Source organism: Salvelinus namaycush, chromosome 8 (genome assembly GCF_016432855.1).
Source record: "Salvelinus namaycush isolate Seneca chromosome 8, SaNama_1.0, whole genome shotgun sequence".
Classification (NCBI taxonomy): domain Eukaryota; kingdom Metazoa; phylum Chordata; class Actinopteri; order Salmoniformes; family Salmonidae; genus Salvelinus; species Salvelinus namaycush.
The window spans coordinates 21,373,816-21,387,739 of record NC_052314.1 but is presented as its reverse complement, the minus strand read 5'-3'; the positions used below and the strand labels follow the sequence as shown (position 1 = coordinate 21,387,739).

At 45.3% G+C, this 13,924-nt stretch overlaps 1 protein-coding gene across 4 annotated transcripts in view; it reads right to left on the bottom strand.

The window, feature by feature from the left end:
* LOC120052507 (formin-binding protein 1-like) overlaps window positions 1-13,924 on the bottom strand; it is an 80,189-nt gene that overhangs the window by 16,175 nt on the left and 50,090 nt on the right. For all 4 annotated transcript variants that reach the window (XM_038999459.1, XM_038999458.1, XM_038999456.1 and 1 more), the window contains exons 2-3: window positions 4,300-4,415; window positions 2,143-2,193 (exon numbers count right to left, since the gene is read on the bottom strand). In XM_038999459.1, coding sequence (XP_038855387.1) covers window positions 2,143-2,193; window positions 4,300-4,415 — 167 coding nt within the window. The remainder of the gene's footprint in view (window positions 1-2,142; window positions 2,194-4,299; window positions 4,416-13,924) is intronic.

Here is a 13,924-nt window from a genome sequence, read left to right as displayed (position 1 = left end):
CTTCCTTCCCTCAGTCTCTCCCTCCCTCCTTCCTTCCCTCAGGTCTCTCCCTCAGTCTCTCCCTCCTTCCCTCAGTCTCTCCCTCCCTCCTTCCTTCAGTCTCTCCCTCCCTCCTTCCTTCCTTCCCTCCCTCCCTCCTTCCTTCCTTCAGTCTCTCCCTCCTTCCTTCAGTCTCTCCCTCCCTCCTTCAGTCTCTCCCTCCCTCCTTCAGTCTCTCCCTCCCTCCTTCAGTCTCTCCCTCCCTCCTTCAGTCTCTCCCTCCCTCCTTCAGTCTCTCCCTCCCTCCTTCAGTCTCTCCCTCCCTCCTTCAGTCTCTCCCTCCCTCCTTCAGTCTCTCCCTCCCTCCTTCAGTCTCTCCCTCCCTCCTTCAGTCTCTCCCTCCCTCCTTCAGTCTCTCCCTCCTTCCTTCCTTCCCTCCCTCCTTCCTTCCTTCCCTCAGTCTCTCCCTCCCTCCTTCCTTCCTTCCCTCAGTCTCTCCCTCCCTCCTTCCTTCCTTCCCTCAGTCTCTCCCTCCCTCCTTCCTTCCTTCCCTCAGTCTCTCCCTCCCTCCTTCCTTCCTTCCCTCAGTCTCTCCCTCCCTCCTTCCTTCCTTCCCTCAGTCTCTCCCTCCCTCCTTCCTTCCTTCCCCCAGTCTCTCCCTCCCTCCTTCCTTCCTTCCCTCAGTCTCTCCCTCCCTCCTTCCTTCCTTCCCTCAGTCTCTCCCTCCCTCCTTCCTTCCTTCCCTCAGTCTCTCCCTCCCTCCTTCCTTCCTTCCCTCAGTCTCTCCCTCCCTCCTTCCTTCCTTCCCTCAGTCTCTCCCTCCCTCCTTCCTTCCTTCCCTCAGTCTCTCCCTCCCTCCTTCCTTCCTTCCCTCAGTCTCTCTCTCCCTCCCTCCTTCCCTCAGTCTCTCTCTCCCTCCCTCCTTCCCTCAGTCTCTCTCTCCCTCCCTCCTTCCCTCAGTCTCTCCCTCCCTCCTTCCTTCCTTCCCTCAGTCTCGCCCTCCCTCCTTCCTTCCTTCCCTCAGTCTCTCTCTCTCTCCCTCCCTCCTTCCTTCCCTCCCTCAGTCTCTCTCTCCCTCCTTCCTTCCCTCAGTCTCTCTCTCCCTCCTTCCCTCAGTCTCTCTCTCCCTCCTTCCTTCCCTCAGTCTCTCTCTCCCTCCTTCCTTCCCTCAGTCTCTCCCTCCCTCCTTCCTTCCCTCAGTCTCTCCCTCCCTCCTTCCCTCCCTCAGTCTCTCCCTCCCTCCTTCCTTCCCTCAGTCTCGCCCTCCCTCCTTCCTTCCTTCCCTCAGTCTCGCCCTCCCTTCCTTCCCTCAGTCTCTCTCTCCCTCCGTCTCTCCCTCCCTCCGTCTCTCCCTCCCTCCGTCTCTCCCTCCCTCCTTCCTTCCCTCCGTCTCTCCCTCCTTCCCTCCGTCTCTCCCTCCTTCCCTCAGTCTCTCCCTCCTTCCCTCAGTCTCTCCCTCCCTCCCTCAGTCTCTCCCTCCCTCCCTCAGTCTCTCCCTCCCTCCCTCAGTCTCTCCCTCCCTCCCTCAGTCTCTCCCTCCAACTCTCCCTCAGTCTCTCCCTCCAACTCTCCCTCAGTCTCTCCCTCCAACTCTCCCTCAGTCTCTCCCTCCAACTCTCCCTCAGTCTCTCCCTCCCTCCCTCAGTCTCTCCCTCCTTCCTTCCTTCCCTCAGTCTCTCCCTCCCTCCCTCTCTCTCTCCCTCCTTCCTTCCCTCAGTCTCTCTCTCCCTCCTTCCTTCCCTCAGTCTCTCTCTCCCTCCTTCCTTCCCTCAGTCTCTCTCTCCCTCCTTCCTTCCCTCAGTCTCTCCCTCAGTCTCTCCCTCAGTCTCTCCCTCAGTCTCTCCCTCAGTCTCTCCCTCAGTCTCTCCCTCACTCACAGACCTTTGATATCATTCTTGTGCGATAGCAGCCAATAATGTCACCGTGGAGTGGCCAAGCACTGTGACCGTACGTCAGAGCCAGATATCCTACACAGCTGTAGGACTTGCTAACTCTGTTACTCTATTCTATGGAAGCAATTAAACATTTAAAAAGTGCTGGGTTGCCATGGCAGTCCGTGCTTGTGGTGACCGGTCTAGTGGAAAGGCCCAGTGTGTGTGGCATAAAGCTGATACCGTTCACAGGTTGTTAACCATTTAATACAAATGGGTCTAATCTACTCGCCTAGGTTCATCATCTTTGGAGCGCTTGGGACAGTACTTCTTAACCAGGTTCCTGTGAGGAGAGAGGAGACATATGGTCAGAGACAGATAAGAGTGAGACAGACAGAACAGACAGCTGCCTTTGTTACTCCCCAAGACAGGAGCACATTAATTACAGCCCTTTATTTCAGTATTTCCTTCTGTATGTGAATATGATAAAATGATTGGCTGAGATAGCTCAGTTTCTCTCAGTCAGACACTCCTCAGAGAGAGATAAAAGTAGGTCAGACCGACACAGATAACCTGGTACTGTGTGATATTCCTGCGCTCTCCTCGGTTGTTCGTTACAGAACACATGTAGGAGGAGCAACACAAAAGACATGGTTGTCTTTGATAAAGTAGTCCCTCTGGAGAGGGGCTCCTGTAGTGTGGGGCTGTGCTGTGGTGCTCTTCAGGCATGTAGTACAGGCAGCGCTCCGGTTCCACTCGCTCTTTAGGGATGAATAGAGGAGGAATACAGAGAGGTTTTCAGAACTTGCCGCCGCCCTGCCCCCTCCTCCAATCAGTCCCCACTAAGCCCAACTAATGAAGGTGCATCCACCAAACAACACTCGGTTTCCCAGTCCTGGGAGGCAGGGGAGTGGCTCCCCACACACACAGACTGATAAACATCAGGCTGGCCTGGTGCCACTAAGGGTCACACAGAACAATACCTGAACACAGACAGACTGTCTAGGGAGTCAGGGACTGGGGAGAAATACATTCACAGAAACGGAAGAGAGGAGTGCTGAAAATGGTAGTAGAGTGTAACGCTCATGCTTTAAGAATGCATGAGGGCGAAGTCACAAAGCTCTTCTTCAGCCCATGATTAATAGCTGGATATTCACTGGGTTACACACGCCGTGACTAAACATCCCCAGTTTAGTCGTCATTCAGACGCATCTCCTTAAAATAAAATAATCTTCAGCATATTGGTGCTGTAACTAGGCAACACCCAAAGGGGGTGGGGGGGGGGGGGGGGGTGCAGAGGCCACAGCTGGAGCCTCTACGTTATGACCACAGCTCCTGGGGGACCACAGCTCCAGGGGGACAGCACTGTTTCTAAATCTTACTAACAGAGATACTTACGGAAGGTTGCATTTTATGTGGGCTAGAATGTGCCTATATGGCATCTGATACCGGATGAGGCACCAGTTATTCACAAACAAGTACAGAAAAACACATAAAATGAAATGTGTTAGCATTGACACAACCTTTTTCCCAGATGGCATTTATTACATTGGTAAAACAAATCAGTGTAATAAAAGCGGCCACGTGAGAAGAAAGGAGAGTGAACTTCATGCTCTCTCAGCCATGGCAACAGCTCAGAGTAGAGGGGACGATTAAGATGGAAGCAGAGGTGTGAAGTTGAACCCCATCATGTCACAGTGACGTCATATGCGCCACGTGTGTGTGTGTGTGTGGGCAGGTTCAGTGAACGGTCACCTATGGTTTACCAACCTAGCCTACATCTTCCCATTCCCAACCTAATCTTGTCAAACCAGTGGTCTCACTTTAAACTAAAGAACTCGTCGTTTTAGAACTCTTTGTTAGGGTTTTTTCTCCTTGGTAGATTTGCTCCAAAGGTGATAACATGGATGTCAGGGAGGATACAGTCTTGAGGGTGCAATCCAACAGCGTATAAATGGGTATACATCTGTAACAAACTCCAGCGTTACCATTGGAGGGGCGTTGGCATCTGCCTACTCCTCTACTGTAAAGAGACTGGCCAGAAGCCACCTCCTAGATATCTATTATATTGATTTGTGGCCCTCCAAAAATCTATTAATGGCAGCACAACCATGTCAGATTGGGCTGAGCTGGCCCTATTGTTCAGGCTGAGTGGTCGGTCTGTACCAGACACTTTTAGATACTCATCAAAAGGCAGGATCCAATCACATCATTTGATAATTATCCTAGTCATTATTTCATTACCAGTAATTCAACATTGATATTAGATGATTAGCATATTGAAGGTTAATATACAGTACTAATGCATCCATGTCAAATATACGTCTACACCTATAACACAGTATACCGTATTCTACACAGAATACTCATTCAATTAATGATGTAAAGTATAGGCAAAACACCTCAAAAACAGTTCTATGGAACCGAACGATAAAAGCCACATTCTTACCTTAACTGTTTTGCATAGGTCTGTTCAATCTCCAGCCTTTCCTTGACAAACTTTGCATACCTCTCTAAGAAGTCGATCCCCCATTGAGTATGCTTGTCAAGGTTTTCAAACTGGTCCTGAGAGAGAGATGGAGAGAAGAGGGAGAAAGAGAGACATTAGCGTTGGAGTGAGATTGACTAGATGAGTGCTTACAGTGGCATGCATATGATGGATTAAATTAAACGAGGCATGAATGAGAACCCAGTCGTCTGACATTGAATAACAAGCACATGTTGAGTCACTACTTTATTCCTGTGCTAGGCTGTACTTCCTTAATGATCACACTGGGTACTATCAAGAGTATGTCAACTGATAGGAAAGCTACAGACACAGCACAGGCACACAGACACACAGAACAGGCACACAGACACATAGCACACAGACACATAGCACAGGCATACAGAATAGACACTCCATACGTCTACCGATGAGAATTCCAAGGTGTCTAAGAGAAGAACCGGTAACCTATCGTCTCGAGAGTTAAACGGAAACTTTACAATTTCTAAACTTCATATTCATCATCTCCAGCAGCACCCCAACATCAACATATGTGAACATGGCACGTTTCTATGTTTTGTAGTCAAAAATATATAGGTAGATAAGTGTTTCCAATGACATCAGTGCGCATAGTGTGATTTTGACCAATTGTGAGTACGCATTGCATATGAATTGCCTACAAATATGTTGTCATTGGAAAGTCATCTTTCTCTATATTTTTGACTATAAAACATAGAACTGCGCCATTCTGACATATGTTGATTTTGGGGTGCTGCTGGAGATGATGAATATGAAGTGGATTTTTTTATTTTTAAAATGTCCCTTTAAGGCAGAACAGGCTTTACAGTATATTTTAGATGGTTTAAGCAGCCTGAGATGAATATCCATGCAAGGTCAACGTTGTATCGTTTCGAGAGATGCCTTATAACAGTGCTGGGCTGAGAGGAAAATGTTGAAAACACACCACAGTCAACACAGCTGACAACCTCTCCTCATGTGACCCTGTTGGCTGAAATTTTTTAAAGTATATTTATCCATATATAGACACATCCTGTGTGTTTTAAGTCAAATCAAATATATGCACTAAGCTTGTCTGATGCTTTAAGCGCAGATTTATGAAATAATTAAGACAAATAACTAGAGGGAGTACGACCGCAATTGATTTGACTGTGCAGGGCTGGGCTCAGACTCACTGAGCTAAAAAATGACAGCCACTGACTGCGTGACTAGCCCCCATTGTCTCTCCTTCCTGCTGCAGTGACCACCACAGAACATCAAGTGTTTATCGCGCTGTCCGCATTGTTGAAGCTGCAACATAATTACAGCCATTACTGACTGAACATTTCTGCTACCGAAATCATCAATTTGTTTAGGGGGAAAAAATCCCTATTCCCTCAACCCTTGCTCTCTTTACGTGACACATGTATGCATCACATGCTGACCTATAGCATGATCAAAACAATAAATTGGTTATAACAAACTCTTCACGCAGAGAACATGACAAATAAACTTGACAACGGGGGAATGTTTACTGGTTGCTCAGGAGGTAAAGGGGAAGTCAGATGTGTGGAATAAATTTGACTAGTTGTGGAAAATACTGGAAGATCAAGAAAAGGCAAGGAGCAAGTGCTGCGTGCATATTATGTGTACCAAACTGGGGCTGTTGGATTACAATATCATTTTCCTGAACGATTAGAACAACGTGAACAACAAATAAATTAAGCATACAAGAGAGCTGTAAAAAATAAAAATGCTAAAACCTTTATTACAGCAAAGACTAAAAACAGTCGCATACATTCGTGAATGCAATTTCTGAAACGGAATGATTTATTGTTTACAATAATTATTCAAGGGTCGCTTTGTTATTTTATTTTAAAAGGAAAATGCTTGATTGCATTTCAAATCATGAATGACTCGTATGCTGTATGATGACAAACGAATGAATGATTGATTCAGTAGCCTCTATAAGTATTGAAATATAGGCATTAAGACTAAACAGGACACGCTCTTAGGCCTACAGCTCAATGGTGGTTATACTTATTATTATAATGATAATAATAATAACGAGAAAAGGGAGGGTTATTATTATTATAAAAATAATTTGACAATTTGGAACAGTGTAAACACTAAATAAATTATACATAATACCAGAGACTGTAAAGCCTTTATTCCAGCATAGCAAAGATTAAAAACAGCCAAATTCGTGAAATTGTTTATCAGATATTGTGGTTGCGTGAGGCTTGGTGTTCACGGAATCCTGTAGGCTATTAAACAAATACTCAAAACAGGCAACAGAAGCAGGATCTGTCTTATTTCTGTAGGTAAATATGGATGATTTATAAAGCCAGGCACATTTAACAGTTAGGCTATTTAAGTTAGGGTTTCCTCCTCACTTTTTTCTTCTTAACAATGAAGGCAAGGGCTGTTTTCTCGTCTCTTAACTCCGCTGCTGCCTCCGCTCACTGTTCTCAACACCAATATGGTGGTTCACTTTGTTATTATTCACAAAGCAACATGGTCTATGAAAAGGTGCCAATTCAACAGTGCACTGATGTGTTTCAGAACTGCGAAGAGCGATCACTATCCATTTATATTTAAATGTTTAGCTACTGCCCAACTAGTGAAATCTCGGTCGACCAACAAACAATCGACCAGTTGACTAAATGGGGTCAGCCCTACACGTCACATTTTTTATTTTACATTATGAAGGTTACCATAGTACCCCAGAACAGTTGCGCCAGTCACGTGTTTGTTTGTAAATAGCACAACGGGAGAAAGCAGGAGCAGGTTAGTCCAGCTGTGTATTGACAGGGGTCATGTTTTAAATTAAAAGGCAAGTGTTTTTGTGCTTCATTAGCGTGATCAGGGACGTGCAACTATAGTTTTCCTTCACAGAAAATACATTAATGCAACACATTTTGGCAGAAAATAGCTTCATTGCCATCAGATGACAACAGAAGAGTTTTTCCTTCAGCCAAGCATACGTCAAAACCTTCTTCATTTGCACAATATCTCTTGGACATTTTACAAAAGAATGTGAACAACTCACCAAAAATTACATTTGGTTCCTCCTACCTATATATGTATAACTTTATGAGCTTGATTGCCCGTCTTTGCAATTTGTTTATTTTCGTTTGCATATTTAGCTAGCACCATCCATGGAAATGAGTTAATACTTGTGCTAATTTTCTTAGCATTCTGGTAGACGCCCAATGGGCTTCTATGCGCGGCTTTCAAGCACCCCCTTGTGTACTAAGCCGCTAATTATGTAAATCCCGATTTGAGAGAAGGACAGTAAGAACATATGGATACTGCCCAACCCTACTGTACGGTACAGCTAGGTAGGTCTAGGAGGGAACAGTGGACCTATACCAAAGTCAGTCAGACTCAGCATACTGATAAGCTTTTGATTTCACCTGAGGGCTAACCTTCCTACTTCAGAGCTTGTTTGGAGGCTGAGAATAGATGGTGCGAAACTGTCAGTATCATCCCCACCAAAGATCTATACACAGCCCAGACCTGAGTCAGGTGAGGTGAGTAACTCCCATGCTGTGTTCTGGGATACCGAGGGAAAGAGGGGGATAATAAGAGAGAGAGGGGATAGAGGAAAAGAGAAAGAGGGATGGATTCCAGTTTCACCCTGAAGTGGACTGTCTGAAGAGAGCTCCGGTGTCGTCTCCTCTCCGCATGTCTGAGCTGTGCTGGAGGAGAGGGGGAGAAAGGGAGAGAAGAAGAAAAGTAGAGAGAGAGGGGAAGGGGTGTCTCAATCTCTCCCATGGCTTGTTCCCTGCATGGGAGCGAGGCTGTGTTCAGGATTGGCTTAGGACCTAGACAGACCCACAGAGACTGACTGGTGGACTCCAGCCAACACACTTCCTCTGTGAGAGAACAATACGCATGCCGTCCCAACGGATCCCTCCTCACTGACGCTTCACAGACTCAGTCCATATGCACACAGGGAGGGAGGGAGGGAGGAGAAAAAGAATGTGCAAGCTGCAGTCAATTTCATGGGCCTGTTGAACCATACATGAAATCCATTCTCAGAAAATGTGAGCACAGATCATGGTCTAATACTATGACTAATACCATGACTTTACCTTCCTTTGACTCAGGGACAAAGATGTGTTGTTCATGTAAAAAATAATCATGAACATGTAAGTATCCGTACCCTGTGGGATCTATAAAATCAACAACAGATACTGAATTGACAACCATTCCAGAAGTACATCCTGTGGCGAGGCAAAGCATGCCAAATGAGATGTTCGCAACCGTTTCACACCAACACACAGACACACGGAGAGAGAAAGAGCGAAAGAGAGAGAAGAAAAAAAACAAGGCGCTAAAAAGTATTTTCTGGAGCATTGACTGTGACCAGGTCTGCCTGAGCGGCCAGGCCCCTACTGCTGCTCCATTCTCATTCACACAGCTTACTCAGCTGCCTGGATGGAAATCATTTCTCCTCTAATAAAATGGCTTCTTTTGCCATTTAAGGCCCTCCAGAGCTTCAGAGCTTAAATGCTGAGCACATGTCAGGGTCCTGTACTCATGACAACCTAGGGGGGGGAATGGAGAACAGAGAAGGAGAGGCCTTATGCCTCCAATAACAACAAGAACCAATGCTTCTCACTTCTGCTTTATTGTCCTCTGTCTTTTCACACAGTAAACCAACAGAGAAATTATTTTGGTTGAGTTAATGATTGTTGACATTAGAGAACGATCACATTTTTGGGCCGATGCCAATACCGATTTGAGGGTCAAGGAGGCCGATATTTTAGACCAATATTCAATATCATTATATTTGAAAATTTTGATGAGAAAATGTATCACTTTTCTTCTTTTTTTAACTCAGCTGCCAGGACAAAAAAAATGAAAACAACTTCATTGGCTAGTTCAGCTACAGTGGGGCAAAAAAGTATTTAGTCAGCCACCAATTGTGCAAGTTCTCCCACTTAAAAAGATGAGAGAGGCCTGTAATTTTCATCATAGGTACACTTCAACTATGACAGACAAAATGAGGGGGAAAAAAAATCAAAAAAATCACATTGTAGGATTTTTAATTTATTTGCAAATTATGGTGGAAAATAAGTATTTGGTTATAACAAAAGTTTCTCAATACTTTGTTATATACCCTTTGTTGGCAATGACAGAGGTCAAACGTTTTCTGTAAGTCTTCACAAGGTGTTCACACACTGTTGCTGGTATTTTGGCCCATTCCTCCATGCAGATCTCCTCTAGAGCAGTGATGTTTTGGGGCTGTTGCTGGGCAACACGGACTTTCAACTCCCTCCAAAGATTTTCTATGGGGTTGAGATCTGGAGACTGGCTAGGCCACTCCAGGACCTTGAAATGCTTCTCCTCCACTCCTTCGTTGCCTGGGCGGTGTGTTTGGGATCATTGTCATGCTGAAAGACCCAGCCACGTTTCATCTTCAATGCCCTTGCTGATGGAAGGAGGTTTTCACTCAAAATCTCACGATACATGGCCCCATTCATTCTTTCCTTTACACGGATCAGTCGTCCTGGTCCCTTTGCAGAAAAACAGCCCCAAAGCATGATGTTTCCAACCCCATGCTTCACAGTAGGTATGGTGTTCTTTGGATGCAACTCAGCATTCTTTGTCCTCCAAACACAACGAGTTGAGTTTAACAAAAAGTTCTATTTTGGTTTCATCTGACCATATGACATTCTCCCAATCTTCTTCTGGATCATCCAAATGCTCTCTAGCAAACTTCAGACGGGCCTGGACATGTACTGGCTTAAGCAGGGGGACACGTCTGGCACTGCAGGATTTGAGTCCCTGGCGGCGTAGTGTGTTACTGATGGTAGGCTTTGTTACTTTGGTCCCAGCTCTCTGCAGGTCATTCACTAGGTCCCCCCGTGTGGTTCTGGGATTTTTGCTCACCGTTCTTGTGATCATTTTGACCCCACGGGGTGAGATCTTGCGTGGAGCCCCAGATCGAGGGAGATTATCAGTGGTCTTGTATGTCTTCCATTTCCTAATAATTGCTCCCACAGTTGATTTCTTCAAACCAAGCTGCTTACCTATTGCAGATTCAGTCTTCCCAGCCTGGTGCAGGTCTACAATTTTGTTTCTGGTTTCCTTTGACAGCTCTTTGGTCTTGGCCATAGTGGAGTTTGGAGTGTGACTGTTTGAGGTTGTGGACAGGTATCTTTAATACTGATAACAAGTTCAAACAGGTGCCATTAATACAGGTAACGAGTGGAGGACAGAGGAGCCTCTTAAAGAAGAAGTTACAGGTCTGTGAGAGCCAGAAATCTTGCTTGTTTGTAGGTGACCAAATACTTATTTTCCACCATAATTTGCAAATAAATTCATTAAAAATCCTACAATGTGATTTTCTGGATTTTCTTTTCTCATTTTGTCTGTCATAGTTGAAGTGTACCTATGATGAAAATTGGCCTCTCATCTTTTTAAGTGGGAGAACTTGCACAATTGGTGGCTGACTAAATACTTTTTTGCCCCACTGTATGTGTCAAGAAATGATCCTACGATTGGATAGAGCGAGGCTGTAACTCCATTCCATCTCTCTCCACCGCTCATATCACTTGCTGGCTGCTGTTTATTGCTACTTTGGTAACGAGCTCAATGGCGATGACTTCTACTACCAAGCCAAAAATGTTCACATCTCACAAGGAGAGCGAGGGTAGGAAAACGATTTAACGACAATGCACATTCTGTCCATAGTTTGAGAAGTGAGAACGCGCACACACACGCTGATCTACAGGTTTCTTGGTCCATAAACATGCAGGAAGATCGTTAGGTAGCTAAACCTATTGCCAACTTCCTTCTTTCCCTATTACGACATATCATCTAATCTGACTATCAAGTGTCAATTTACGGACACGATTGCAGATGGTCAGATCAGTACACCAGTAAATAGCTAACGTTACACCAAAAGAGGTTTAGAAACTCTGGTTACACCGCAAGTCAGATGGCTTGTTGCCGAAAATGGTGCATGTTCAAAATTATAACCAGCTAGGGCTAGCTAGCTACGTTGGCTATTAGCTCCCATCTGATATCTTAGCATCGTGTTTATCTAGCTATCTAACACCACAGATGAAAGGGTTAGTTAGTGTAATCTTTGCAGGTCACATAGCTATCTGCTTAGCCAGCTAGCTTGCTTATTGCATGCATGTCCGGGCACGTCGACACAAGCTTTGTTATTAGTAATTTAAACTGAACTAATATTTGCAACAGGAGTTACATTTTTGGCCACTGTCAATTAATCAGTTTCTCAATACTGCACCCTTCTGTTGGAGAATGAGCTAGCTTGCTGCTGCTACTGATTTTCAATTGTCCATAGACTAGAAAAAGCTATATCTGCCTGATATTGACACGTAAACGGAAGTGACCACAAATAAAGATCGGGTTAGACAGAGTGTCCTACCTTCCATTAACGTCAGCAGGTAAACCAGCTCCTCCTTACCCTCCACGTTCTGATTCCATCCAAACACAAACAGATAGTTTAGATTTTGGTTTTTGATTATGATCCCATTCCTCCACATATGCAAATAAATAGTTCATGACAAACTACATGAGACGGAGTTAGTTGGTGTACGTCACATTCTGTCAATGTGTGTGCGCGCGCGTAATGGACACAGCTAGAGATTACTCAGGGTACAGTGAGCACTATCCCGAGCCCCTGCAGCATGCCTCCCAAGGAAATGACTTTACCAGGAGACTGGTGCTCTGCTCAAGTGGAAAAACAATAGGACTCCACGCGACTGTCTGCCAGCCACCAACTCTTACAGGCCCACGGTACTGTTAGTGCATGACGGTGACAGGTACCATAACATTTACATTTACATTTAAGTCATTTAGCAGACGCTCTTATCCAGAGCGACTTACAAAATTGGAAAGTTCATACATATTCATCCTGGTCCCCCCGTGGGGAATGAACCCACAACCCTGGCGTTGCAAGCGCCATGCTCTACCAACTGAGCCACACGGGACCACCATAACCATAAAGAATTACATTAATAAAGTCATAATATTTCTATGACAGCTTCTCTCCTCCTGATTGCATAGCAAGTTCAGATGCAGACCCTATCAACCATCACATCGGGTATGCTGTGTACAACGCTAAGCCTGTGTTTTCTCCCTCAACAACACCACTCTACACTCTAACCTCCAGGGATGGCCTGTTCAGAGTTATGACATTATGAGTGAAATGGTTGTAAAGCACCTGACTCATCCAGCAGGTGACGGCATGTCTGCATGTAGGCTACAGTATATAGCAGCCAAACTTCCTCAACTAAGCAAGTTCAACTCAGTCCCTGGTACAGGTGTGGTCTACTTGAATTCATACCGAAAGCAACAGCTTGCATACAAAACAATGCTAAAGGAAAATCAGGGCAGCATACGCACGCAAAGAATCGGCCAGACCACGGTCACATGGTTTGTGCCATGACAGCAACATGAGGTGGTAAGGTATTTACAGTGTGAAGAGACAGAACAAGGTGATAGGAAGAAAATCACAACACCTCAAGTCCCCAAAATAATCTTTCAAATGGACTGAGCCCAGCAACCCACAGTGACTACTATGACGACACCGGGTAACAACCTTGCAATAAAGCACTGAATCAGAGCCAGGGAGGATGAGGGGGGGCTTGATGAAAAAATAACAAGCAGGTCCCAAAAAAATAAAAATGATGTGTTACAGCAGCAAGGTCTGTTTCACAGATTGATTGAACTAAGACACCCTGTGAATATAACTTCAGTTGTTGGTGCTGTGCCCCCTCCGAGACAAGCCTGTTTACTGACACTAGCCCATTCCCATATGGGTCCCCTGGCGTAGCTGCACCGCTGGGCCTAACGGATGTTTTCAATAACTCAAGGCGGTTTGAACTCAACATAGTGGGCCTGGGAGCAAAGCCTCCTTTCCTCCCAGGACTGCCTGTGTACTACGAGGACAGCCTGTGTTTTCATTCTCCGCTCACTGCTTAATCTCAAAGTGATAGTATTCTCTCTCTGCGGCAGAGATATCACAATATGCTGAATGTGGTCCAGAGCCAAAGAAGAGCTTGATTCTGGCCCTATATATAGTGGTGTTTAGCGCCAGCACTGCGTCGGTTGGGAAACAGCTTGCGCATGCAATACAGCCAGTCCTTACAACACAGAACACAACCAGAGCCTCTTCAGTCTGTCAGTCAGAGAAAAAAAGGTTTCAATGGACTAATGACAACATCAAGGCAAAATGCTATAGAAAGTAACTTTCCTATGGGACAACCTACAGGCTATGAGCTGCATTAAGAAACAAGTAGAATTCATGTGAATAATCTGAGCATTAAAATAAATAGGCCTAGGTCTCCTATGAGCCACTGTGTTGACTTCATGAAGAGAGGAGACAACTGAGGACTTATGGCCCAGGACAGACTGGCTCCCGTCTTATAGCAGAAACACAACTTTGAGCATTACTCCAAAGGCTCCTGTTGACTCATGAAATTCTGTTAATCTTTGCTCCTCACTTTTGAGTGTTGTGATGATATAGGTTACTGGTGCCATCAAAGTGCAGAATACTATTACTAATTAACACAACTACCAGCCATAGCTGACAGTGCAGGAGAAA